This window comes from Ictalurus furcatus, chromosome 26 (assembly GCF_023375685.1).
Source record: "Ictalurus furcatus strain D&B chromosome 26, Billie_1.0, whole genome shotgun sequence".
Taxonomy (NCBI): Eukaryota; Metazoa; Chordata; class Actinopteri; order Siluriformes; family Ictaluridae; genus Ictalurus; species Ictalurus furcatus.
The window spans coordinates 14,471,484-14,498,058 of NC_071280.1; the positions used below are offsets into that span (position 1 = coordinate 14,471,484).

Consider the following 26,575-nt stretch of genomic DNA (forward strand, 5'->3'; position numbering starts at 1 on the left):
TTCATCCATGCTGGCCAATGGAACCACCATTAACAGCCACGTGTATGGGAGGTTTTACTTTCTCCAGTGTGAATATATACTGATTATCTGCAAGGCAATGTGTGTGTACGTGTAGGTGTGTATAAGCAATGGTGGGCGTGGGATAGTTTTTCCCTTGTACATGTAAATGTGACTCAGAACATTGGGGTGAAAACCACAGAGCAGTAATTAGCCTGTGTGTGTGTGTGTGTGTATGAGGAGGTGGATTTGGGGTGGTGGTAAATGATGGGCACAGATGTTAGAACTGCTCTGGGCTTTCCCTCTCCTTGTCTCTTCTTCATGTTCTCTCTCACACTTTTACAAACCAAACCCCACCCCCTCCAACCAATTTATGCTCACTACTCAGCAGCACTGACTACCTTGAACATAAGCCATAGACGTGATGTCGGCTGATATTTAAAACATGTTCGAAATATAAACCCTTACCTGTAATAAACAATTCTCACGCAGCTAAACACTTTCACAGCATGACTCGCCATTACATATTTCCAAATCCTACAAAGATCCCACACAGCACCTCGGAGTAGGAATTACAATACAATTACCGAGTAATACACGTTTTCAGTAGACAACCGACAAACATTTAATTGCTACATGCCAGATATGCGAATCTCAACAGCTCTAATGCTAATGTATGCAAATGAGGCCAGCGTTGTGCATTTATTTATTTTTTTTAAAAACATTTAACGCAATGTGTCCTGGCTCTAACAGCGTTCTCTGAACACTGCGACGGATTGTGTGTGTGAGGTTCTCGTGCTGCCTGGAGGCGACAGCTGCAGCAAGAGCTCCGTAATTACACTAGTGACACAATGCAGCCAATAATACATGTGCGTCTGAGATTCATTTGCATAAAGGAGCAACAGAGGAGCTCAGTCAGCATTTTGCAAGAAGCCTGGGAAAGAAAAGAAAAAAAATACAAAATGGGGAGAATTATTTTGCAAAGGAGATCATCAGAAAGCCATCATTTGACATTATATAATCAGAATTAATGTTTCAGATTCAGTTTAGTCACAGTAAAAGTTTTTGAGTTGCTGATGTTTAGCTACGTTTAGCATTTTTGCACTAGACAGGGTTAGACTTGCGGTTATTGCCTCCAAATATTCCACTCAGAGAGCAGCTTGCTAGCAGTGCAAGCAGTGTTTTTGGGCACGATTAGGGAGCTCCTCTGAGTCGAAGTGCCGAAGTATGTTATAGGCAGAAAAAAAATACCTGCTTTTGGCCAAAACCTGATTTTTCCATCTATTTTTTTGTGTCTAGAATTCAGCCACAGCAACATGCAATGCATTTTCCCAGTCGGCTAAACATATTTTCAAAGTACTGCTCCATCAGAGCAACAGTTTAGTCTGCCATCTTTGTCAAAACTTTCATCGAATCCCATAATTCTGTTCACCGGATGAGGGTTTGATGAAAGGTTTTAACAAAGCTGGCAAGACTAATCCACTGCTATGTTGGAGCAATACTGAATAGATTTCATGATGTATACGTGTATTTTATCAAACCATCCATTTTCTGTACCCCTTATCCAACACAGGGACGCGGGGAGCCTGGAGCCTATCCCAGGGAACTCGGGGAACAATGTGGGGGACATCCTGGACGGGGTGCCAACCTATTGCAAGACACAATCACACACACATTCTCACACTACGGACAATTTAGAGATGCCAATCAGCCTACAATATGTATTTGGACTGTGGGAAGAAACCGGACAACCCGGAAGAAACCCCCAAAGCACAGGGAGAACATGCAAACTCCATGCATGTAGAGCGGAGGCGGGATTCAAACCCCCCAACCTAGGAGGTGCGAATCAAAGCATGTTAACCACTAAGCCACTGTGAACCAACCCCCCCCTATTTTCTCTCTTCTGGAGGTCACCAAGTTTGTTTACAGTTTTTGTTAACAGATATAACAGCTTTTTTTTTTTTTTTTTTTACAGCTTTTTTGTTGTTGTTAAGAACATCTAGCAGAGCAAACTTAACCTCACAACTTTAGCTGGCCATCTAGCTGTTTACTCAGCGAAAAGTATTCTGCTGATGTTTAATGTAATAAAACTTATGAAGTACGACGCGACGCCTGCCAAAGCCCCCTTTTGGAGAAATTGCTTCTCGGCTAAAGGATGGTTAAGGACTGGAACGCATATGCTCTGCTTTAATAGACTCTGATTAGCCGGATAAAAATAGCACATCGGATCTTAGTCATTCTAACCTGAAAAAACAAAATAGTTTTTTAATCAAGTGTTTGCTTTCGAATACGTAAATATTATGAAGATTCAAATGGTGCAATTAATTCTTATAGCCTCAAGCACGCATGCACGCACGCACAATATTGACTGGGATTTTTAAAAGCCCCAGAGATGAGAGTGGGTGGGGGGTGGGGGGCTTTGCTGGAGTTTAAGTCATCAAGTGTATGGGTGGAAATGAAGTCTCTGTGTTTCTTCTGGCCAGTCATCTCCGTTACACATAGAGAGACAGATGGTGTCACAACTGCGTCTAGTGTTTTTCGCTTGTTGTTGTTGTTTGGTTTGACGCTATATAATCTTCATTAGTGGAGTGAAAAGAAAAGAGACGGTCTTTTCTAAGGCTACAACAAACGAATACACCTCTAAACAATGACCAGCTCAGAGAAACAAAATGATGGATGCTAGCTAAAAATGTATTCAGAATCAGTCACATGATATACCAAAATATTCAACAATGACAATATTGTTATTACGGGAAATATCGTCAGTCTATCCCTGTGCCGTGTGATGCTTCACTGAGTTACCGCAGTAACAGCCTCCAGTGACGCCAAAAACGCCAAGAAACTAGTATTCCCACATGTGAACATGCTGGGTGATATGATGGCGTACATTAATGTAACATTTATGATTAACGTCTTTTAAAAATGACAGCAAGATGCCATGATTTGCGCACATAAAAAGGTATTTGTGAGTGTGCAGAGAAACTGCTGCGTGAGAGCAATTCATTCCTGCGAGCCCTGAGTACTGAGACACATGCGGAAAGAGCCGAAGCTAAAGTAAAAAAAAAAAAAAAAAGGAGTAATTAGTAATATTTGTTTTCGTGTTTATAAATATAAAGTAGAAGAAGTTAACCTGAAAATGTTAACACATTTTGTGTAAATACAATAAGAAACGTTAAAGCACAAAATTGTTTTGCACGGTCTTTCGTAGTGATGTTTGTTGGTAAATGAGACCTTTTAGCTGTGAATCGACGAGGGCTTTGGCTGAATGTATGTTGTGATGACGTCACATGACACGTCTTGGCCCAAATCTCGGGAAATATGCGGTAATTTAGAAAAACTGCAAGCTCCTCTGAATATTGCGGAGTTTCTTTGATTTTGCGTTATTTTCTGCGGTCCCACAATCACGAAATCCTGACTGAGGAGGGAGGGGCCTGGAATAATACAGTAGCTCACTTTGATTTATTTCACCCCTGCATGAGAAAAGTGCACAACATTGTACCTGAGAATTTATACCATTTTAAACCCAAATTATGAGTTGATTCGATATTGTTTACTATGTTTACTGCTCAGGGTAGTAATTCATACTTTACCTCGGTATATTGGAAGGTATCTTCACTTTACAGAACTTCTGTACAAGTCCCCAAGACAGTAACAAACTGCAGCCTTGGCGATTAATACGATTTACTGTATTGTACTCTAGGTTACAGAGTAACACAACACTGTACTACAGTAATACCTTTAGGAAATCTAATGACTGACATGAGACGTACTTTGATTTTGAAAGCGAGACTACGAGAGAGAGAGAGAGAGAGGGATGGAAAGAAAGAAAGAGAGTGAGAGTAATGGGGCATTCCCCGTGCAGCTGCTGTGGAAGGTCTGTAGTCATTTAATCATATGATCACATGACCACGAAGCAGGATGGCCCGAAGCAGATGAGCTCGGGACTATTTTTGATCTCTGCCAATCTGATGCCGTCCCCTCTGTCAGCACTTCATCTCTCTCGCTTTCTCTCCGTCTTGCTCTTGCTTTATCCCTTCACTTAATAACACTTAATCCCCTAGTGTCTCTCTTTTCTCTTTCCCCTCTGGCTGCATGTTTTCAGCTCTCTACAATTTAAGCCTTTAATGAGAGCCCCTTGTTAATAGTGGCTGCCGGCCCATGGTGGTGGTCTCCGAGTCAGTGGCCTAAGCCTTGCATCAGCCGACCTCTCAAACACTGGCGAGCACAAAATACGTGAAATAGTTTGTGTAAGTGTATGATGCAATGCTAAAGCTACCTGTCAGTGCTGTCAACAGTCGTACCGTAAATAGCCATACCTCTATATGTAAGCCGTTGTTTGTGTCTGTGTGTGCATGGTCATACACAAGTGTGTGCCTGTCTAGTGTCTATTTCAGACTGTGCTAGGCGAAGCAGGATAACAAGCATGGGAGCTGTACATACAGTGAGCCTATTCATCACTGCTATATTTACCCACGCCGCATCACCTCAGCACAGCTGCCTTCACCATCAAGCAAACATCTCCATGTGTATGCAGGGGCACAGAGGCCAGTGTGATGGATGCCATTCGTATGTAGTCCGCATACACGACGGAAAAATGTTCAGCATGTAGTAGGTGGAGTGGCTCTGCTTCCTCCACGAGTGCCTATGACGTGTGAACAGTAACGTCTGATTCACGTGTCATCAGTAGGCTTGCTGCGATAACCAGCTATAACCAGCTTTTTTGCTGTCCACAACAAACGTTACATATTTCTAGTCACGCCCCCTTCATCCCTCCTCCTCACTCCCCCTCCCCTGTCGGTACTCGCGACCTTATTGTTCCAGTCATTATCTGCAACCTGTGATCACAGGTGAGGGAAAAATGGGATTAAAACAATAAAAAAAGAAAATGAACAACTGTGTTTCAGCCTAGGTTTGCACCTTACTTAAATATTAAAAAAGAATTAGAATTATTGTGAAAATAAATCAGCTTTCTCCCGTGTTTGTGTTTATTTAAAAAATAGGGGGTTGCGGCAACACTGCTAAAACGAGGGAATTGTTTGAATAACTCTCTGTGATTAGCAATCAACATTCAGCCCAATCAAGACCCAAACTACATTATTGTTTCTGGAAGGGTTTACACTCTGGGGTTTGGTAATAGACTGCATAGGGTTCAAAATGTTTAGAACAAAGAAACTCAACAAGTTAACTCTTCCATTACTGTGTTGTAATAAATTGCTTCACGTCCGAGCGCTCAAGCACTCGTGGCCGCATGTAGTAACAACGAAATAAGATTGCACGCCTTTAGGGAACAAGCAAGTGAAACGAGACGCAGCGTCGAAATTTTCAACAAATGCTTTAGAAGTGGATAAATGTTCTTCTAAACAATCCCTACGATTGCACCCTTTGTGTTTGATTTTGTTTTCGATAATTTGTACTGTTTTGAAAACAACAGTAGGATTACTATCAGTGATAACACACAATTACATTAATCACAGATCTATGCTGCGTTTTTATACTGCTCCGATGTTATTGGCACCTTTGGTAACCGTGAAAAAGGAACTCAAGGGAGACTGTTATATAAATATCCATCCATCCATTTTCCATACCACTGGAGCCTGGAGTCTAACCCATGGAACTCAGGGCACAAGGCAGGGGACAGCCTGAACAGGGTGCCAACCCATCGCATGGCACGACTGCACACACGTTATGGACAATTTGGAAATGCCAATCGGCCTACAGTACTTGTCTTTGGACTGAGGGAGGAACCTGGAGTACCTGGCGGAAACCCCCGAAGCACGGGGAGAACATGCAAACTCCACACACACAGGGCAGTAGCGGTTTTTGAACCCTCAGCCCTGGAGATGCGAGGCAAACGTGCGAACCACTAAACCACTGTGCCCAAAAATGGAACATTTTTACATTCTTTTACATTAAAAAATTTGTTAAGAAGTTTTTGTTGTTTTTTTTTTTTTTAATTATTATTAAAATTACTTTCATTAATTAATTACATTGAATTTTCCATTCATTACCAAGAGTGCCAATAATATAGGAAAGGGTGCTATACTAAATAATAATAAATAATAAAGAAATAACTGATAGGAGCCGCTGGTGAATATTATGTATATGTTTACAAGAAACGGTTTCCCACACGTCCTATACACACACACACACACACACACACACACACACACACACAAAGGCAATTAAGAAAACAATTACATGACTTCCTGCATATTATAAAACTAGATTTAATGACTGGTGTATCACTGGGTTTGCACATCTCTAAGTATCGACAGCAATTAAGCATTTGATTGATTTTTTAATAACCCACTACAACTTTAATGAAAGAGAAATGATTCTGTGAAGTGGTATATTTCTGGCTCTGTGTTCCAACGCTTTTATTAGTACTCCTCTGTGGACTCAGAAATATCCTACATGGTACAAAAAGATTCAACTGCAAACAAGATCACGAAGATATTGTAACAACTGGCAGTAAAAGTGACTTTCTTGGTGAACTGCATGCTATATTTCCCCACTTGCTAAGCAACTAGCTTGCTACCTACAGTAGCTTGCTATTTATCCAAAATCCTAGCTAGCTACCTAATAAGCTAGCAGAGTACAGCACTAAATTTACCTCGGCTGTTTTGTGAAAATGACTAGTAGCTACTGTATGTCGTGATGCACTGATATGATACTGAGTATTGGTATCTTGTTAATATTACTAGCCTTAAAATTTGTTAGCCTAAAGACACTTGATAATTTGGCAAACTGATCCACTAACATACTGTGTGATGTTCATTCAAATAACAGCGATTATGTAAAAATGGTACACCACTCATACTAAAGCATGTTGCCATTTCTTATGTGATGTAAAGTAGCAAAGGTAGTCCAGATGCCAGTTTCAAATCGGTGTCAGGTTTCAGATGATGCCCAAGAGCTCTGATATCAGCATCATGCCTAAAACTAAAAATGTGATCAGTGCATCCCACCCACACTAAAGGTAATAAAACAATTATGCATTATTTTTTAATGTATTACATTTGTCATGCTTGTAACCTTTTAAAAATCCAGGTCTCAACTTCACTTGAACTGGTAAAGTACTGGAATGGCCCATAAGCATCAGCTGAGATGCCCTGCCTATGGTTATAGGGGTAGGTGGGGCTGGTTGGAGGGGGCTCTAATATAGATTTGAATGTTTATAGATGTGCAACTTCAAATTTGATCAAAAGCACCAAGATATATTGGATAAATATGTTTGTTTGTTTTTTCCATTGCAATACAATGTGCCTTTATTTCAAAGACTCTATAGGGGTATAGAGTTCCTCCATTTATTTTAGCGGAAAATGTGAACCATTTTGTGTTAGGTGTATTTCATATTCGACACAGTCCTACTCTTGACAGGTGCCAATAATTCTGGAATTGACCTTTGGACCTATTGTAAATTCATAAAATGGCCTAAATAAAATAAAAAGACAATTGGCAGCATTGCTACAGTGCTCTGAACTCAAGCGTACAGTTGCTTGACAGCAGGAGAAGCAGAAATACATTTTAGGTTTCAAATTGCCCCTCAGCTGTCCGTCCGTAACAACATCCTGCTGTCAGCAGCTGTTCCGAGAGAGACGGAGAGAAAGCGAGAAAGAAAAAGAGAGACTCTGCTTTTCAAGGTCGTCATTCTGTTCACGAATTGGGAAAACACAGTGCCAACCTCGTCACCTATATAGAGGGCATGGCAACGAGGACAAAAACAACAAGCCCAGCGCCGTCCAAAAGTCCCTGCTCAGCATCCAAAACATAATGAGGCATTAATGAATGACATTCAGAAAGATTATCAACCATCATCAATCAGTTACACCGGACTCATTATAAAACCATAACTAGCATACGGAACACCAGGTGGTAGTGAACAATGGTATGTGAACAATCTGCTCCACCTGATCAGAGAAGGCTGGTCGTGATATTAGATGCAATGGCTAATGTCAACAGCACAGCTGAGCAATGCATTATAATCACTGGCTCATTCACAACATCAAACCATGCTAGCTGTATCAGTTAATGTATACAGACATTATCATACACTTCCATTCTGATGAGAGAAAACTAGCATGCTAGCACAAACAAAGCCTGTCTTCTAACAAAAAAGTACACAAACAGATTGCACAGCATCTTAATCACAATTCAGTCGTAATAATACTGGGTTTGGCTTCCTAAATAAGCTCAATTCCATCGACTCTGACAACAGTGAGCTTTGCTAAAGATAGCTAGAAGCGCTTAGGCTAGCATAACATATTGTTTTCATTGATGCAATAAACTGTGAGCTCATAATTCAATCATATAGCTGCATGTTTGATTGTGTTCTATGCTGACATTTATTTATTTATGCTCTCATTTCTCTTATATGTAGCATTTAAGATATATTATCATTTTAGCCATCATTCAACAACTCTAAACAAGTGGCTCGGATTACAGACTCTAAACTAATCTCTGGAATTTACTGTGATTTAGGAAATAGAACCATTTAAATTCATTAGGAAATCTCAGCCAGGTGTGAACAAAAATAATAAGTATGTGAGCAGGGTTGAAAGAAAGTCCATGCATATTTCAAATTAAAACAACAACAACAACAACAACAACAACAACAACACCCCCACAGCTTCTGGTTTAGGCCACGCCCACTTTATTGACTTATAAGCTTTAACTTTGTCTTAATATCACTTATGTTATCAAAAAAAGTTGGACTGTCCATAGGAATACCACAAGTAAACAAATAAGGATAAGATTATTATAAAAAAAAAAATTTTAAATAAACAAACCTTCCAAAAAAGGGTTAACATTCAGTTCTAAAAATTATAGAAAAATATAATTTCTGAAATACAAATTTTGATTTGAAGATGATATGAAAAAATATATTAAACAAACAATAGCTGTAAATGGACTGTCCATAAGCATGGACACAATGGATGAAAGGATTAAATTCAAATACAAATACAAATATGAATGTTTTGAGCACTAAACAGATATAGATACAGTTAGATCCAGCATCTCTATAAACCCAGGACAGAGGCTAATTAACCTAAATCGATTCGGACTCAAGCCACCTCCAGTCTCGACCAAGCCAAAAAGCCATTGATTAGCAAGAACAAAAATAAGTGCGAGTTTACTGTTGACAAGAGCCTGATCCAAATCAGTGAGCAGTTGTGGAAGCGTGCACTTGCCAGCACTGAACACAGTCTAATGATAGAACAGGACAGGATGTAATTACAGCGAACAGATAGGTCTGTTATTAATATTTCATACTCCAAAATAGCCTAGCAGTACAGAGTTCTTAAAAACAAAACAGCTAAGATCCTAAAGAACTTTAGCAAAACTGAAAACACACTGAAGACACTGTTTTTCTCAACCCCACCAGAATAGAGCTGCAACAACTAATCAATAAAATCGATAATAATCGATTATGAAAATTGTCGTCAACGAATCTCATTATCGATTAGTCGGTCTGCGCACGGCACGGGGCACATTTACACAGTGTTACTTCTGTTCTGAAACCATGCCTCAGAGAGAACAGACCAAAGTCGTGTCCCAAATGATGTACTACACACTTACACTATGCACTACGTACTCTACCGTCTAGTGTATGAATTTTAGAAGGGTAGTATCGTCTCAAATGGAACGCTAGCATTTACTAGTTGATGGCATGTGACGTCAAACTCACGTAATGCGACGCCACTAGCTTTAGCAGAATACCCAGAGTCGACGAAAATGCATTTCTTCAGTTTACTGTTTATGTGAACGTTACATCTTATGTCCAACATGACCTCAGTCACCATCAGACGGCGGCGTAATCGTCAAGTGTCAGCGGAAAAAAGTGTGCGCCCCAAGTCCTCTAAGGCAGGGGTGCATTTTAAAAGCTGCAGAGAAGACTGTAACCTGTAAACACTTGTGCATCACGATGCACAAGCACAAACTTATGTTTATATCCAAAATGCTCCATGGTCTGCAAGGCGTTGGGGAAACTGGTAAGAATCGCTTAAATGGTTTAGTTTAATTCATATTTATTGTCATTATATGCTGTATTTGCACATGTGCAGTGTAAATTCTGTAGTTTATTATAACGGAAGAGATCTACTAGTAACAAGGCTGCGTTGCTCCTCACTTGAAATGTAGACGTGGTGATAAACAGTGTAGCGCGAGTAAGATTTGTAATGTCTAATTAAAACGCTATGATCAAAGTACACAGAAGTAAAACAATATGCCTAAAGGCAGCGAGTAACAGAAACCATAAGGTGCAGTGAAAGTGAAAGTGAGATTTTATTATTAATTTAGGACTGTAGTTTATTTATCAGTGCTTTTTTGTGCATCTATAAAAAAAAATGCATAAACACTATTATATAATATAAACTAATATATATATATATATATATATATATATATATATATATATATATATATATATATATATATAAAAAATTGAACAAACAGTTGTATTAATGTAATGTAAAGCTTCCAGAACTCTGACAACCAGTGCAGCACAGTCAGGGAGTTAACCACAAAGATAACAGGAAGTAAATCTTGCACAAGCAGAGCCCGATGAAGATCAACCGCTCAAGCGGCAACCCAGTTCTTTCAGATCAGATGTGTGTGAGGCTGCTGAGGCAGTGGATAGAGGAGAGGACAAGTTTGACGCTTAATTATGTCCGAGTTGTGGAGGATAATTCACACTGATTGAATGGAGAGGATGAGTGAACCGCAGGGACGGGTGGTATCTTGGGCGTGTTGTGCACACTGATATATATGTAGGTTACAAGCAAATAAATCTAAACCAATAAATAAATAAATAAATAAATAAATAAATAAGATAGGAATAAAGAATGTGCGTCTTATGCACACAAAAGACACAAACACAGAAATAATGCACTTTATGTTCGAGCTGCACATAATCATGTTGTACTGTTGATTATTATTATCCATCTTCCATGCCACTTATCCTACAGCTGGTCGTATGGGAGCCTTGAGCTTATCCCAGGGAACTCGGGGCATGCCCTGGATGGGGGCCAGCCCATAGCAGGGCACAGTCGCACACTACTGCGCATGTGTCTGGGCTGGGGGAGGAAACCGGGGTACTTTGAGGACACCCCTGAAGCATGGGGAGAACATGAAAACTCAGCACACACAGGGCAGAGACGGGAATTGAGCCCCCAACCCCGGAGGTGCGAGGCAAACATGCTAACCACTAAACCACAGTGCACCGTGTAAAGAAAAAAAAAACAAAAAAAACACACACACACACAAAAAAACACCGTACCTGTTTTAACATTTCCGCAACAAAGCAGAACTTCACATCTGTTTCACGGTCAAAACATGTTTCAACATACAGCGAAAACATTACAGAGTTGAGTCTAAATCAGCATCTCTATGATCACGCTCAAAACTCTGGATCCCTGTTGACATGCTCTACTGAAGTTAACTGAATTTGTCTCATGACCTAAAACAGACAACACGTGCGTGTATTTTTATTTGCACCATTAAACGTTCATGCAGAAAATATTGACCATTCAAGAATCTGAGGTTAAGAAGAGGGAAAAAAATATACGAAAGTGAAAAACTTCCTGCAGTTGAGTTTGGATTGTTTTGTCTAATCTTGACTCCTTCTCTATTAATAACTTAACATCTTTATTTTTATTAAAATAGACAGCCTCTCCCCCAGTCCAAAGACATGCATGGTAGGCTGATTAGCATGTCTGAAGTGTCCGTAGTGTATGAATGGGTGTGTGAGTGTGTATGTGACTGTCCAGGGTGTACCCCGCCTCGTGCCCGATGCTCCCTGGGATAGACTCCAGGTTTCCCAGTGACCCTGAAAAGGATGAGCGGTATAGAAGATGGATGGATGGACAGCCTGGTCTTTATCCGGTCTTCCACTGCCCGGTTTCGCTGAGCCTGTTCCCTCTGCAGCCTCGTATTTCTGTTCTTGGCAGACAGAATCGTCTGCAAACTGTATTCAGGACCTCTTCAAAAATGACTGGGGTGCGTGCCTCTGCAGAGTTTAACTAAGTATTATGAGCAACAAGTTACAAAGAAGGCCTGGAGTGTTATGGGTGATGATACGCAACCCCTGAAAATACAGTGCCCTTCACTAATATTGGCACCCTTGGTAAATATGAGCAAAAAAGGCTGTTAAAAATTGCCTTTATTGTTTAACCTTTTCATCTTTTGTTCAAAAAAATTCACAAAAATACTCTGCTCTCACGGATATCAAACAAGGTTTATTAAAAAAAAGAAAAACTTTGTTAAATATAAGTGTGCAACAATTATTGGCACCCTTTTAGCCCCTTTAGGTCCCTTTGCAAAGATAGCAGCTCGAAGTCTTGTCCTACAGTATGATGCCTGCTAAGGTTGGAGAATACATGGCAAGGGATCTGAGACCGTTCCTCCATACAGAATCTCTCCACATCCTTCAAATTACCAAGGGTGCCAATATTAGTGGAGGGCCCTGTACATTTTTAGATAATGCCTTCAGGCAGGAGGCTCTAGAGTATCAAGTGTATGACCAACCTCTATAAGTTTACCTTTGTACTATCTGTCTATGCAACTTAGTGCAATCTAAATGATTCTTAATTGATGTTATTTATTAGGTATTTATGAGTAACTGAATTTATATTGAAGCATACTGCAGTATGTTTTATATACATTTTAGCATGTGTGTAAGCATTTTCAGACATGCCTTTTAATGTGTTGGTTGTGTGTTGTATTAAACCCTATTGCTAACTGCCCCCTGTGGGATTAATAAAGTTGTAAACTAAACTATAGAAGTGGAACCCAATGTGGTCTTCTGCTGTTGCAGCTCATCCGCCTCAAACGTCAGCATGTTGTGTGTTCGGAGATGCTTTTCTGCTCACCACAGTTGTAAAGGGTGGTTATTTGAGTTACTCTTGCTGTCCTGTCAGATCGAACCAGTCTCTCCTCTGATCTCTCTCATCAACAAGGCGTTTCCACCTGCAGAACTGCTGCTCGCTGCATGTTTTGGTTTTGTTTGTTTTTCGTCCCATTCTGTATAAACTCTAGAAACTGTTGTGTGTGAAAACCTCAGATCAGTGGTTTCTGAAATACTTAATCCAGCCCATCTGGCACCAAGAACCATGCCAAGGTCAAAGTCACTGAGATCACTTTTTTAAACCATCCTGATATTTAAACTGAAGCATCCTGCTAAAGAATGACTGGCTGATTGCATGATTGAACAGGTGTATACATACTGTATGTTCACAGAGATATTGCATTTTGTTTCGCATGTTAGTTGTTTATAATGATGTAGTTTTTATTGTGTTTGTTTCTAACAGCTGTCTTGTCATGATAAATATCGAATAGTAATCCTTATCCTTATTATTATTCCTACCAGTGTGACTGGGGAAAAAAAGCAAACGTGCAATACAACTCTTATTTCGAAACAGGCTGGATAATTGTGATACATTTCCGCTATTATCATGCAGCCTAACGTTGTGTATTTTGTTTATCTTTTGGTTCTCCCTTTAATAACTGAAACGATTTCATCCATATTCAAAAGAGTGCCTGCACCAGTGACTAATAAATGTCTTACTGATTATTTCCTAATTATGCATACATAATACATAAACTTGCGCTTCATAAAAAGCAATATTTGCCCTTCCAGCGAAAACAACTAATGACTTGTGGAATTTCAATTGCGCTCAAAAAGCCAAGAGCACCAATCTGAGTTCGGAAGCCGCCTCAGAGACTGATAACAACTTTAAATATCTACTCCATCCATCCATCCATCCATCCATTTCCTGTACTGCTTATCCTACTGGATCGCGGGGAACCTGGAGCCTATCACAGGGAGCATAGAGCACAAGGCGGGGTACACCCTGGATGGGGTACCAGTCCATCGCAGGGCACAATCACACACACACTACGGACACTTTTGGAAATGCCAATCAGCATACCATGCATGTCTTTGGACTGGGGGAGGAAACCGGAGTACCCGGAGGAAACCCCAGCAGCACGGGGAGAACATGCAAACTCCGCACACACAGGGCAGTGGCGGGAATCGAACCCTCACCACGTGAGGCAAAGCCACCGTCCCCCCTATATCTACTCCAAGTAAAAATAAATCGAAGCTTGGAATCTAACGTGATAAAGCCAGTTTTGCTCCATCCAGTTGATATAACTTTTTATACAGCTGTATTTTTACACACATTAAAATCATTATATGTATCTATTTAGCATGTTAATAATCACCTAATCTTCAGTTATTAATAGGATATTACTGTCGATATTAAAAAAAAAAAGAGAGTTACACTCCTTCTCAACATTTACACCAGACGGTGCAGTCATGTCCCTGGAGTCACGCTATTAAAAGCCTGCTTGTAATATGAGACACACACACACACATGCACTTGCGCATACACACTTGCTGTTTTCATTGACCTAGCACAATGTGCTATTCACACAAACACACACACACACACACACACGCACACAGCTGTTGTGTGTAGTTCCCCAGCTTTGGCTCCTGTCCTCGGCTCAAAGGAACTCAATGTTTACCCCCCCCCCTCGACACCCCCCCTTTCCTTACACACTGTAATTGGATTGTGCATGTGCGGTTTGTTTTTATTGTTTCAGAAAACGTCTGTGTTGATTTATCATGTCGTGTGTGTTACGGGAGTGTGCACCAATTACTCCCTTAGCACTCCACTGAGGTGACAGGAAAGTTGGCAGAACAAATACTGCTCCTACATCCAAGCACGCTGCTGCCGCTGGCTGCTGCTGCTGCTTCACTCACTCACTCTGTCTGTCTGTCTGTCTGTCTCTCTCTCTCTCACACACACACACACACACACACAAACAGCTGCAGCACAGTCTTACCCTGCCAGACCATCATTCAACGCTCACACACCAACACACACACACACACACTAGCTTTTAAACGGACTATTCATCCTTTGTATATTGAGAGTGAGCAGAGGTGAATAGTAAACAGGGATGAGGAAAATAATCAATTCATCAGTTCTCTCAAAGAATTCCGTATTCATGCATAACGGATCATAGGTGTATGCATAAATGATTAAGATATTACTGAATGTCAGTATCTATGAGGAACAGCACTATAGACTGGGGCTCAAAAATCCCTTTTAGCAATTGCATTTTGAATTTATCGCTTGAATTTGAATGCATTTAAATATTAAATCAGCCTATAATTTTATACTGCTTACAGGCAGAGTGATCTTTAGCAGTAGTTACTTGTTACAGCAAAAAAAAAAAAAATCAAAAAGGGATCACAGCCACAAGATAATATACTGCTTTCAGATTCATTCATTTTCAATGTATTTTTAACAGCATTTTGTCTGTGTGTGTGGGTAGGGGAGGAGGTAGGCATGGTGGCTTAGTGGTTAACACATTTGCCTCGTACCTCTGAGTTTCGCGGCTGGAGTCCCGCTTATGCCCTGTGGGTGCAGAGTTTGCATGTTCTCCCCGTGCTTCAGGGGTTTCCTGCGGGTACTCTTGTTTCATCCGCAGTCCAAAGACATGCGTTGTAGGCTGATTGGCATTTCTAAATTGTCCGTAGTGTGTGAATGTGTGTATGATTGTGCCCTGCGTTGGATTTGCACCTCGTCCAGGGTTAGTCTCTGGGATAGTCTCCAGGCTCCACGTGACCATGTGTACGATAAGCCGTATGCAAAATGGATGGATGGATGGATGGATGGATGGATGTAATATGTAAGGAATACAAAACTTTGTGGATGTGTGGTGTGATGCGGCTTGAAACGAAAAAGAGTCACAATCTCTTACAATCCCAAAGATGACTACGTTTTGTATATTCGTATATACTTATATTATATTATTATATATTCGTATATACTTATATCACAGCAATTTGCCGACGGTAAAGTTTTGAAAAAAAAATGTATTAAAGAAGTATACATCACATACATTTTTATCCATTTATAGTTACACTACCACCGGAGACACCTTACAATAATGTTAAATAAAATGTGGAGTGTCCACTGTGCGTAGAGTAAGTTGTTATAATAGAAATGATAACATATCAGAACGAGTGCATTAATATAAAGATGTGATTTGCTTTGTACACAGAGTTACTGTCATGTAGCGACTCTTATAGAAAATTAACCAATCAATCTAACCAATCAGAATCAACAATTCAACAGCACTATTGTATACATCTATTTAATACCATGAGTTTCTCTCTGGTTTAATATATCTCTGTCTCTCTGTCCCACTATCACTGACTTTGGCTTAAGTATCCTTACCTAAGTAAGTTTTTGGCTGCTTTATCCACGTCTGTTTGGTTATTTTAAATACATTTGTAACTGCTCGTTTCCTCTTTTCTGTTTTCCCCTGTCTAGCTTTCTCCCTCCTGTCTATAACACATTACCTCTGTCTCATGATCAGTCATGTAGGAGTTCTTCCCTAGTCTCTCTATCTCACACACACACACACACACACACACACACACACACACACACACACACACACACACATATAAACAAACACACACAGAGAGTGTACAGTCATGCTGGTCTGTAATTTTGAGAAAACTTTCCATAATTTTGAAAAGACAAATAAGACCAACACAAGTTTTGCTTGGCTCACACTGATATTAGCCTGAGGGACCAAAGCCGGGCCTGTTCTTCCTCACTGGGCCTCCCGCCCGTATGTGTTCTTTCTCACTGGTTATTAGGGACGGAAGAGGGCACAGAAGGTTCAAACTGAACCTGAGAACCAGTCGAGGAATAAGAGCTGGTCTTCGTAAAGCAGTTCACTGCAGGAGAGCTTCGGCATCTCGCGGAACAATTTTGCTCTTTAGTCTGATGGCTAACATGATGTAAAATCAGGGGAAAGTCAGATCCTGGGTTAGAAAAACTACCATCCTTTCGGAAAACTGGTCCACTCTCACATAACCCGAGTTTAGACACGAACTGAACTTTGATCTCCGTCTCCGTGCCCTGAGATAAACTTCACCAGAGACAGAACAGGGACAGAGGAGGGGACAGAAGTTCCCTCTCATATCAGCTACAGATTACCTACTGTGTAATTCTGGCTGATATGAAAAAATACTGGAGCTCAAGAACGACTATATAACACTAATGATCAACAAATCATTTACCTGATATATGAAGTTTTTGAGACATGATGAATAGTCCTGGTGAGAGTTTACACTTTAAATGAAATATATACTTACCATAAATACAGACACAAAAAAGCATTCAGGTAAAGCTAGTAATTTCCTGTTTATTTTAGGAAGAAATCCAGAACAGACTTTATTTAACTAAAAGGCATGAAAGTCCTGCCTCCCTCTCTATCGATTTGTTTAACTATAGTATTTAATTAACATTGAACTGTATTTTATATTACGTATTAAATATCCTTAAATAGCCTTTATAACCTAATCATGAACAAAGAATCATTAAAGCCATGACAGAAACACTTGACTTAAAATGACCCTGTTAGAAATCAGACATAGTTTTAACAAATGACTCATGATGGTGGGAAGTGAAGGAAAAGAAACTATACACTCATCTGTATGAGTAAAAATAACCTATAACCTAACCAATGTTGAGAATGTTCTTCAAGCTTGCTGTTTTTCTCCACCGGGGCTAGAATAAGCAGTAGCAACAGCCACTGAACATCCACAGTGTGGACGTCATGCTAGCTTGGTTGTTTTATCAGCTGTGTAAAGCTGGATAGTGATGATGGTGATGACTATGAGGACCTTACATTCAGAGACACACTGTGTACACACACACACACACACACACACACACACACACAGAAAGAGAAGCAAAAATAAATAAAACATTATGAAAGTGAATCAAAATGCAAATGACCACTGGGTATGAGTGAGAAGTTGTTTGTGCAAGTATAAGAAATGTTTGTACTTCAAAGGAGTGTAATGTCTTCATTTTTCATGCTTATTGCCATGAGCAAGGACAGTGGATTCAAATGAAACAGTACTCATATTCTCCCTCCAATATTCCTTCAAAAAAACAACAACAACAACAACAACAATAAATCTTTGTTTAACGTTACAGCCAAGTAATCTGTGGCTCCATGCTAATCCTTAAAAATGAATCCATTCTGCACTCTCATGCTGCTAATTTTTACGGATTACAGATGATAGAAAAAAAAGGTTTCAGTCTGACACAGAACAAAACCCATTCATGGAAATGTACACTACTCAACATCCCGAAGAAGAACAGAGATCATCGGCACGGACGGTGTAGGTGACTAGCCTTGTCTGGTATTAGCTATTAGCATGATACTAACAAAAGTTTCCCAGTGAGTTTGGTTCTCTAAGGCTTCCTGAGGTAATAATAGGGCTGGGCGATATGACAAAAATATCATATCACGATACGTGAGGACATTTCTACGATACACGATGCGTATCACGATATGTAATTTTGCTAACAAATTGTCCGCAAAACAGTAGTAAAATAAACAAAAACCGCTAAACTGACTTTGACAATACTTTTCTTTAATGCCCACAAAGACAAAGAAGATTTTTTTTAATTACATCAAATCAATGTCATCTATTCAGTATGATTTCATTTGTAATTATTAATTACATAAAAATTATTTCACCATACCAACAATATCTCAGAAAATTATTATTGCATAATGATTTATCATGGTATTGATATTATATCCATATATCACCCAGCCCAAGGTAATAATATTCATTTTCCATCCATCCATCCATCCATCCATCTTCTACCGCTTACTCCTTTTTCAGGGTCGCGGGGGAACCTGGAGCCAATCCCAGGGAGCATTGGGCACAAGGCGAGGTACACCCTGGACAGGGTGCCAGTCCATCGCAAGGCATGCAATCACATACACACCCACACACCCATTCACACACTACGGACACTTTAGACACGCCAATCAGCCTACCATGCATGTCTTTGGACTGGGGGAGGAAACCGGAGTACCCGGAGGAAACCCCCGCTGCACAGGGAGAACATGCATACTCCGCACACACAGGGCCCCGGCGGGAATCGAACCCCGGACCCTGGAGGTGTGAGGTAATATTCATTTTATTAACAAATAATGTTATTGATCATTTATCTCAATATATGGTGTATGTGTATTGATAATGGGTTAGTAAATAACATGTTTTGAGATTCTAAAAACACCGGCTTGTTTTCTGGTCATGAGGATTTCAGCAAACCATTTCACCTCAGCTTACCATTACGTGTAAGCTACCAAGAACCAAAGTTGGTGGGGAAATTTTGATCAAGAATGAAGCAAAGTCACAGAGGTACAAAGTGAAAGAAAATTAGCGGCAGTTTCTTCCTTCCTGCCTCGAGGTTGTTTGTGTACGGTTCTTAATCAAAACAAATGGATCAAGACTGATTCTCTTTTCTACAGCATATACAGAGTATGTATAGAACTTACATAATTGATATGAGACCAGACGTGCTTGCCTATCACCCAGTTACCAAAATTAAATTACTTGACGCATTTCTATAAGGGGTGGGTGGTTGTGGTTTTGGTGAGTCATAGTGGACACCCCTGACAGCGAGAAGAGTACAGCCCCTTGGCACAACATTAATGAAACAAAAAATCCGACAGCTAACTTCGTCGAACCATTCTCACATCTCCAAAGGACTTTTTGAGAGATGGATGACTGGCTTCTGAGAAATGGAGTGCACGAGAGCCATGCTGCAGTGGGCTAACCGCATTCATCTGTGTATCATGCCTGGTGATCTCTAGAGCTAACCTAGAAGAGACAGCTTCCTCTTGTTAGCGCTGTGAGGTGAAGATAAGGGCCTCTGTGTGTCCATTTGCCTCTTCTGCCTCCTGCCGTAATGGTGCTTTGATGACTGAAATATTCCAACCCTTTATTCACCTCTAATACCCTTTTGCTTGCTCTCTCTTTGTAGCTCCCACTTCAGCCTCCAGTAACTAACAGAATAATTAATTAAAGCAAGTCATCTGGGAACAAAGTGCTGAAGCTGATCCTTCATCTGCTAAGATGTTAGAAACTGCATACCTGTTCAACTCAATTCAATTTATAAACACAGCTCTCAGCTCTCTAAAAACCTACCTATTGTAGCTACTGGCATTGAGGAAACCCAATCTATTTATCCCCATTAATCATCATTTGCAAAGACGTAACGAAGGAAACCTTCAGACATTGAGTAGTAACCTTAATACACTGAAACAAACCAGAAACAAAAATCTGTAGTCTTGTTTAATCTGCATTAGAGGAGTTAGCTGGTGGATTGGTGGAGAAACTTGTCACATGGTGGAAACTGGTCTTATTAATTTGGCTGACACGTTCATTTAAAATGACCAACAATCCAAAAATGAGAGCTGAGGCCCTTCTTGAAGGAAGTTTCCATTTATCCCAAGACATGTTGGGCATCCAACTTTTGCTTCTTTAGTCTTGTAGATCCGGTACAAAAGTAAAGAAGCAAACGCTGGATGCTATTAACTTTGGGGTAGGTGGGAAATAGTGCAAATTTGATTCCTCACCAAACTGTTCCTTTCTGTCAGGCTTGGAATTTGAGCTCACAAGTAAGATCTACATGAGCCAAGTACAGTGACCAAGAGCAGTCAATATAGTGTGTATGGATATACATTGGCTATCCATACACACTATGTTGACTGTTCATGGTCACAGTTCTTGGTTCCAACCTACATATAAGCCATTATAATCAATGAAAGAATATCAGAGTGTCAGACTCCACACATGTGCTGGGTGATGAAATTCTTGATGTCTGATTTATCCTTCCCTACTGAGTCACAACTCTACATGTCTGACTCAATTTTGTTCCTCAACTAATTACCAAGCTCATCCTATGCCCATTTGAGCGTGAACATGCTTTGGCTCTTGATGATCAGCAAACCATGGTGGTTTGTTGTTAGCCAATATAGGTCTGAAACAACATCAGTAAACTGTGACCACATGCAAAAAGGCTCAGATGAAGGCACAGAGCATTCTTCAATACACCTTATATGCTTCTTCCTCTGCCAAGTTCCAATACTTAAGAACACAGGTACAGTGAAAGGTTAAAATACCCAGAAGTCTTCTTGAGTTGAACCAAATTTTAAACCAACATATGTTGGTGGCTCACCATTTAATTATTCATCATAGACATAGAGATAGTAGTCAAAACAAAACAAAGAGACAAAAATAAGTACTCAGATCTTTGTTAATTTGGTACAAGTAATGCGTAATATGGAAGTTCAGAACTAGCTAGCTAGCAAGAACATCCTGTGGCATATCTCAAGCTATGCAGCGCTGGTCTCATGTAGAACCTTGGCAAAACATTCTCCTCAGCAACCCAACTCCAATTTTGGTATGGCTAAAGTACACAAAATTTCATTTGAGCCACGACCCATAAAATGGTTCCAACAAACGGAACCATGTCATATTATTGGTTTACACCAGACACCTATCTATTACCTAATGAACTGACAATGGTGTATGGGTAAAGTTTGGTCTCCTTCCATTGTTGGGATCTTGAACAAGGCCCTCAACTTTCAAGTGTGCAGAAAAATTGTATGTGTTTGCCAAATTATTAAATGTAAATGTGGAAAAATTGATAACATTTGGCTGCAGGAGATGTACAGTATTATAGCTATGAGGGGCACACATAGCTTACATATCTGAGTGGCAATTAGATGGGCTGTTTGCAGTATTTTCTTTGTAATGAGGACATTTCTTGAGAGCTGGCCATTTTGGATTTTAACTGGGATTCATGTCCGGGGGCATTTCAACTGCTTAATTACATAAATACATCTCCGCTTTCTCTTTTTATGACTGTTCATTACCACCTTTGTTCACCTCTAATGGTCCCTGTAGTGCTGCTTCTGCTTACACCCTCCACATTTCTTCTTCCCCTCTTACTCTGGGTGTTCATCCTGAGGTGGAAAAACTACTCAAAGGCTGCCCTGTATACAGCAGAGTACCTTGAAAGTGGGAAAAACAGCAGGGGAAGGCAGGTCTGACAGGACCCCACTATGCAAAGTATTAGCGCACACACACATGCTGCTCAGTCAACAAAAATGAAATAAGTCCACTGTAAGTCCCAGCACAGTCTTACACATGGAGCTTTGCTGTAAAGCCTATACCTGCATACGTCTTCTTTATGCCTTTATAAAAGGAAGAAAAAAAAAATCCAAGGAAATCAGCAATCCTTGATACATATTCACCTGCAGAAAGAATCCAATCACACCAAATGCAGATGTTCTACATAAAAGAAGCCAAATGGACCAATTTTTCTTTGAAGCATACCTGGTTTTGAGAAACTGAAAGGTACTTCAACAGAGGAAGTACTCATCTTTTGTGTCAAAGACAATGCACTAACTTAAGCACGCCTCCGCTAAAGCTGCTCTATAAAGCTTTCATGTTTTTGAGTTTGGAACAGTATGCTTATGTTAGACATGAATTTTAAAGGGAGGGAAAATCTTACAAAAGTACATGCAGGTAACTTTGAAATAGCAACTCTGCCAGCTTTCACTTTAGTCTGTCCTCTGTCAAGCTCTATGCACTGAATCTTCAAGTACATTTTTGCAATAATGCCTGAATGACAGCAAGAAAAGCTTAATAAATAACCAATGTGCATTATATCATATATTAGGAAAAACAGAAATGTACAGTGAATGGAAATTCACACTTTTATACTGCACGTCTGTGTATTAAATCATCAAAGCCCGTTCGTCATTACATTATTTACAATTTTCCTATGAGTCACTGCGAAGCTTTTGAAAGGCCTAATTACTCCAGACCAAGAGGAAATGACTTCCGCTGTGATGAAAAGGCCTGTTGGTTATTACACATTCCTACAGATAATGGCTCTCCAGCTCTGCTTGTGGTGACCAATTCCAACACTCCTAGCTCCCATATTCAGCTGCTACTGAAGGCCTTGTTTAGATGGATCAGGTGTTGGAGATAAACTTCGGGACTTTGGAAACCTTGAAAGGGCAGTGGCTCCCCAGGACTAGCGTGAAGATCCACCATCAGCTACATCTGGGATTCTCAGCTCCTTCTAAGAATATAGGTTCATCCCAGTGAGCACCAACTGACCAAATGTGTCCATGGATGTTCCATTATTGGGCTTATATATATATGTAGTGGCATGCAAGTCTTTCCCAGACTGTCCAGAGCATCCACTGATATTCCATTTTTGGACTAGCCTGGCAAAACATCATTTTCTGCATGAAAAGATGGATACTGGTCATTTTAATAGCCAGTCCTGGTATGATGTAATCTTGCCCCTTTTTTGATTTATATTCGGTTTGACTTCATGCATACAACCACAGTAAACATATTTATACCTTTCACTCTGGCCAAAATCTAGACGTCGCATTTATGTCTGGCAAAATGTCTTCATCAGTCTCACTAATATAGTCTCTGGCCTTGCAGATCCACTACTGCATTTTTGTGTTTTCCCTGCACTAACACACATGATCCAGATCATCACCTAACTATGAATCCCTTCCTGAGTTTGCTCAGGTGTGCTGGGGCACACAATTTCCATGCAATTCCTTTCATAGTGCGTTGGATATGAAATGGCACATCCCCATAACTAGTCCACTTTAACTAGTAGTGTGAGTAGAGTGAGATTTTTGACATACAACTTGAAACTATGTACTGTATGTCAGTGTATTCCTACGACTGATGCTGAGGAACAGTGGCATAAAAGCAGCACCATCCCCTGCTGTGACAAAGGGTCAGATTCATGTACTTGGTGTGGCAGAAAGTGAAGAAGAACTCTCAGCTCTTAGTTGCAGTCCTGAGTTTGGGGTTCTCAGCCATACACTGTATGAAATAAATGTAACAATCTGTGTTTTTGCTTATCATTTAGATTGTGTGCCACTATGATGTATCTTTATAGCTTTAAAGTGACTTAAGGATCCCTGATGCACCTTTAAAGCTTCACTTTAAAAGGTATACCACATGCACCTTCCCAGGTAAAATCTGCATACTGGAGGTAGAAAAGGTATCCCTGATATAAGTACAGTTTGGTGCCTGTATGAGTGTGCGCATGTAACACAACAGACAAACCTTAAAACACTGCAACAGGTTGACGTTTGAAAAAAATCTTTTTGGGACTCACACAAGCGCGTGATAGACGAACGCCAAGGCGCGCGGTCGCTCGAGCACGTTGTACAGGCAGTTCTGCAAACGGCGGTAGCGCGCGTTCCTGCGGCCACACTGCGCGCCATATACCAGCGGCTTGCCGAGCAGGCTGAGGCGGGCGCCGCGCTCTCCCCGCCGTCCGTCCGTACCCGGGCGCCGCGCGACCCCGCCGCCCCGTTCCACGTCCTCCGTGCCGCGTGTTTCGAGGCGCACGCTGCCGGAAGCGCCTTCGTCTACGCCGCGGTCGCGCGGCATGTCCTCACCGGAGCCGGCCGAGAGTGCGCGCCGCTCCGAGCGCGCGGCTCATGCGTGCGTCGCCGCCGCTCACACTTCCACGCGACGCTTCACGGGGAAACAGGACGCGAAACAGGTTTCCCGCCAGACGCACAGTGCAAACATGCCCCAGTGCAAACACTTCCGACAAACTGCAAAGTGCGCTTCCTCCGGGTTCGCTTTACTCCTCACGTGCACTGCACTGCGCGCTGAAGCGAAAACACAAACGTCCAAAGTCTTTCACAAATCAGTTTAAACTCGGAGTTGTCTCGCGGCTTCCTCAGCCCGCATTAATGTCGCGCTGTGAGTGAGAAGCGCGCGCACAGGAAGCGGATCTCACTGTCTGTGCCAGCTCTGCTTACAACAGCAGCACGGCTTCTCAACAGTGCGCACGTGTGTGCGCGCGCGCTGCTTCAGGCGTGTTTACATCCTTCTGAAACCGGTAGCTCGTGCTCTTTACAGGTTGTGAAGAAAAAGCGATTTCTTTCTCAGCACCTTCCAGACTCAGAGGTGAAGATTTACAAAGGAATATAAATTCTACTGCCTTTTTCAATACAAACGCACAATCTCAACTCAAAATCTCTCTCTCTCTCTCTCTCTCTCTCTCTCTGTGTGTTTTAAATCATAAATTTTTTAATTAACGCAAACTTTCAAATCTAACACAGAGGTTATACGACACGTCTTTCCACACTTCACGCGCAACTCGTCAACTCTCCCAACACCCACGTGACCGTGCTCGAAATAAAACCGTCCCTCCCAAATTACATTCTGTACTACACAGCATGTCAATACAGCATGCTACCTGTTATACTGGATTCACACAGGATGACACCGAAACACATCAGTGCCATTATTTAAAAGAAAAATGGGCTACCAACATATTTCATAAAAGCTGAAATCTATCTATCTATCTATCTATCTATCTACAGTATCTATCTATCTATCTATCTATCACTCTATCTATCTATCTATCTATCTACAGTATCTATCTATCTATCTATTTATCTATCTATCAATCTGCAGTATCTATCTATCTATCTATCTATCTATCTGCAGTATCTATCTATCTATCTATCTATCTATCTATCAATCTGCAGTATCTATCTATCTATCTATCTATCTATCTATCTGTCTGTCGATCTACAGTATCTATCTATCTATCTATCTATCTATCTATCTACAGTATCCATCTATCTATCTATCTAGCTATCTAGCTATCTGTCTATCTGCAGTATCTATCTATCTATCTATCTATCTATCTATCTATCTGTCTGTCTGTCTGTCTGTCTATCTATCTATCTATCTATCTATCTATTCATTGCCAGATTTGTTTAGCTCTGAGGTTGGTGGCATGCGGTAACAATGGTTAATTAAAATCATAGCGCTTTTAACTTTTACTTGAGTCTTCAATTTTGCTGCATTCATTTTTTCCATCACATTACACAGTAAAAAATCTATTTAGCTGCAGAAGACTGTAAAAGACAGAGAGACAGTCAAAAATAAAGCAGCTTCGTGCCAAAAGTCTTGATTTCAGGCACCAAATGCTTTAATCAACAGCAGCAGTGTCTGAGACAGTGGAGACAGATGAGCAGCAGACTTTATTTGTCACAGATACGTTACAGCACATTGAAATTCTTTTTTCACATATCCCAGCTTGTTAGGAAGCTGGGGTGAGAGCGCAGGGTCAGCCATGATACGGCACACCTGGAGCAGAGAAAGGTAAGGATTTCGCTCAAGGGCCCAAGAGTGGCACCTTGGCAGTGCTGGGACTTGAACCCCTGACCTTCTGATCAGTAACCTTAACTGATGAGCCATCTTTGCCCATCTCTAAGCATCCCTGACCCAATTTATCAAGTAGATTTTATGGACAAAGGTGTGTGGACACCTGACCATTACACCTATATGTATTTTTTGAACATCCCATTCCAGAGCTATAATAACCTCCACTCTTCTAGGCTTTCCCCTAGATTTTGGAGCGTGGCTATAGCTATTTGTGCTCATTCAAGAGCATACAAGAGCATTAATGAGGTCAGGCACTGATGTTGGGTGAGGAAGTCTGTGTCCCAGTTCATCCCAAAGGTGTTCCCAAAGTTTAACTTCTATTGTTGTTGATGAACCTTAATAGTATCATTGGACTCCTTCGGACCATATAACACGATGGCAACTATCGCTGGTGTACTGTTCATGTGTAATGTTTACAACAGTAGTTTA

General features: G+C 40.7%; 1 protein-coding gene across 1 annotated transcript in view; it reads right to left on the reverse strand.

Moving 5' to 3' along the window:
- The window catches only part of kcnq5b (potassium voltage-gated channel, KQT-like subfamily, member 5b), a 104,589-nt gene extending 79,437 nt beyond the window's left edge, over positions 1-25,152 (reverse strand). The window contains exon 1 of the mRNA XM_053615883.1: positions 24,069-25,152. Coding sequence (XP_053471858.1) covers positions 24,069-24,346 — 278 coding nt within the window. The 5' untranslated portion in view covers positions 24,347-25,152. The remainder of the gene's footprint in view (positions 1-24,068) is intronic.
- Between the last annotated feature and the right edge of the window lie 1,423 nt (positions 25,153-26,575).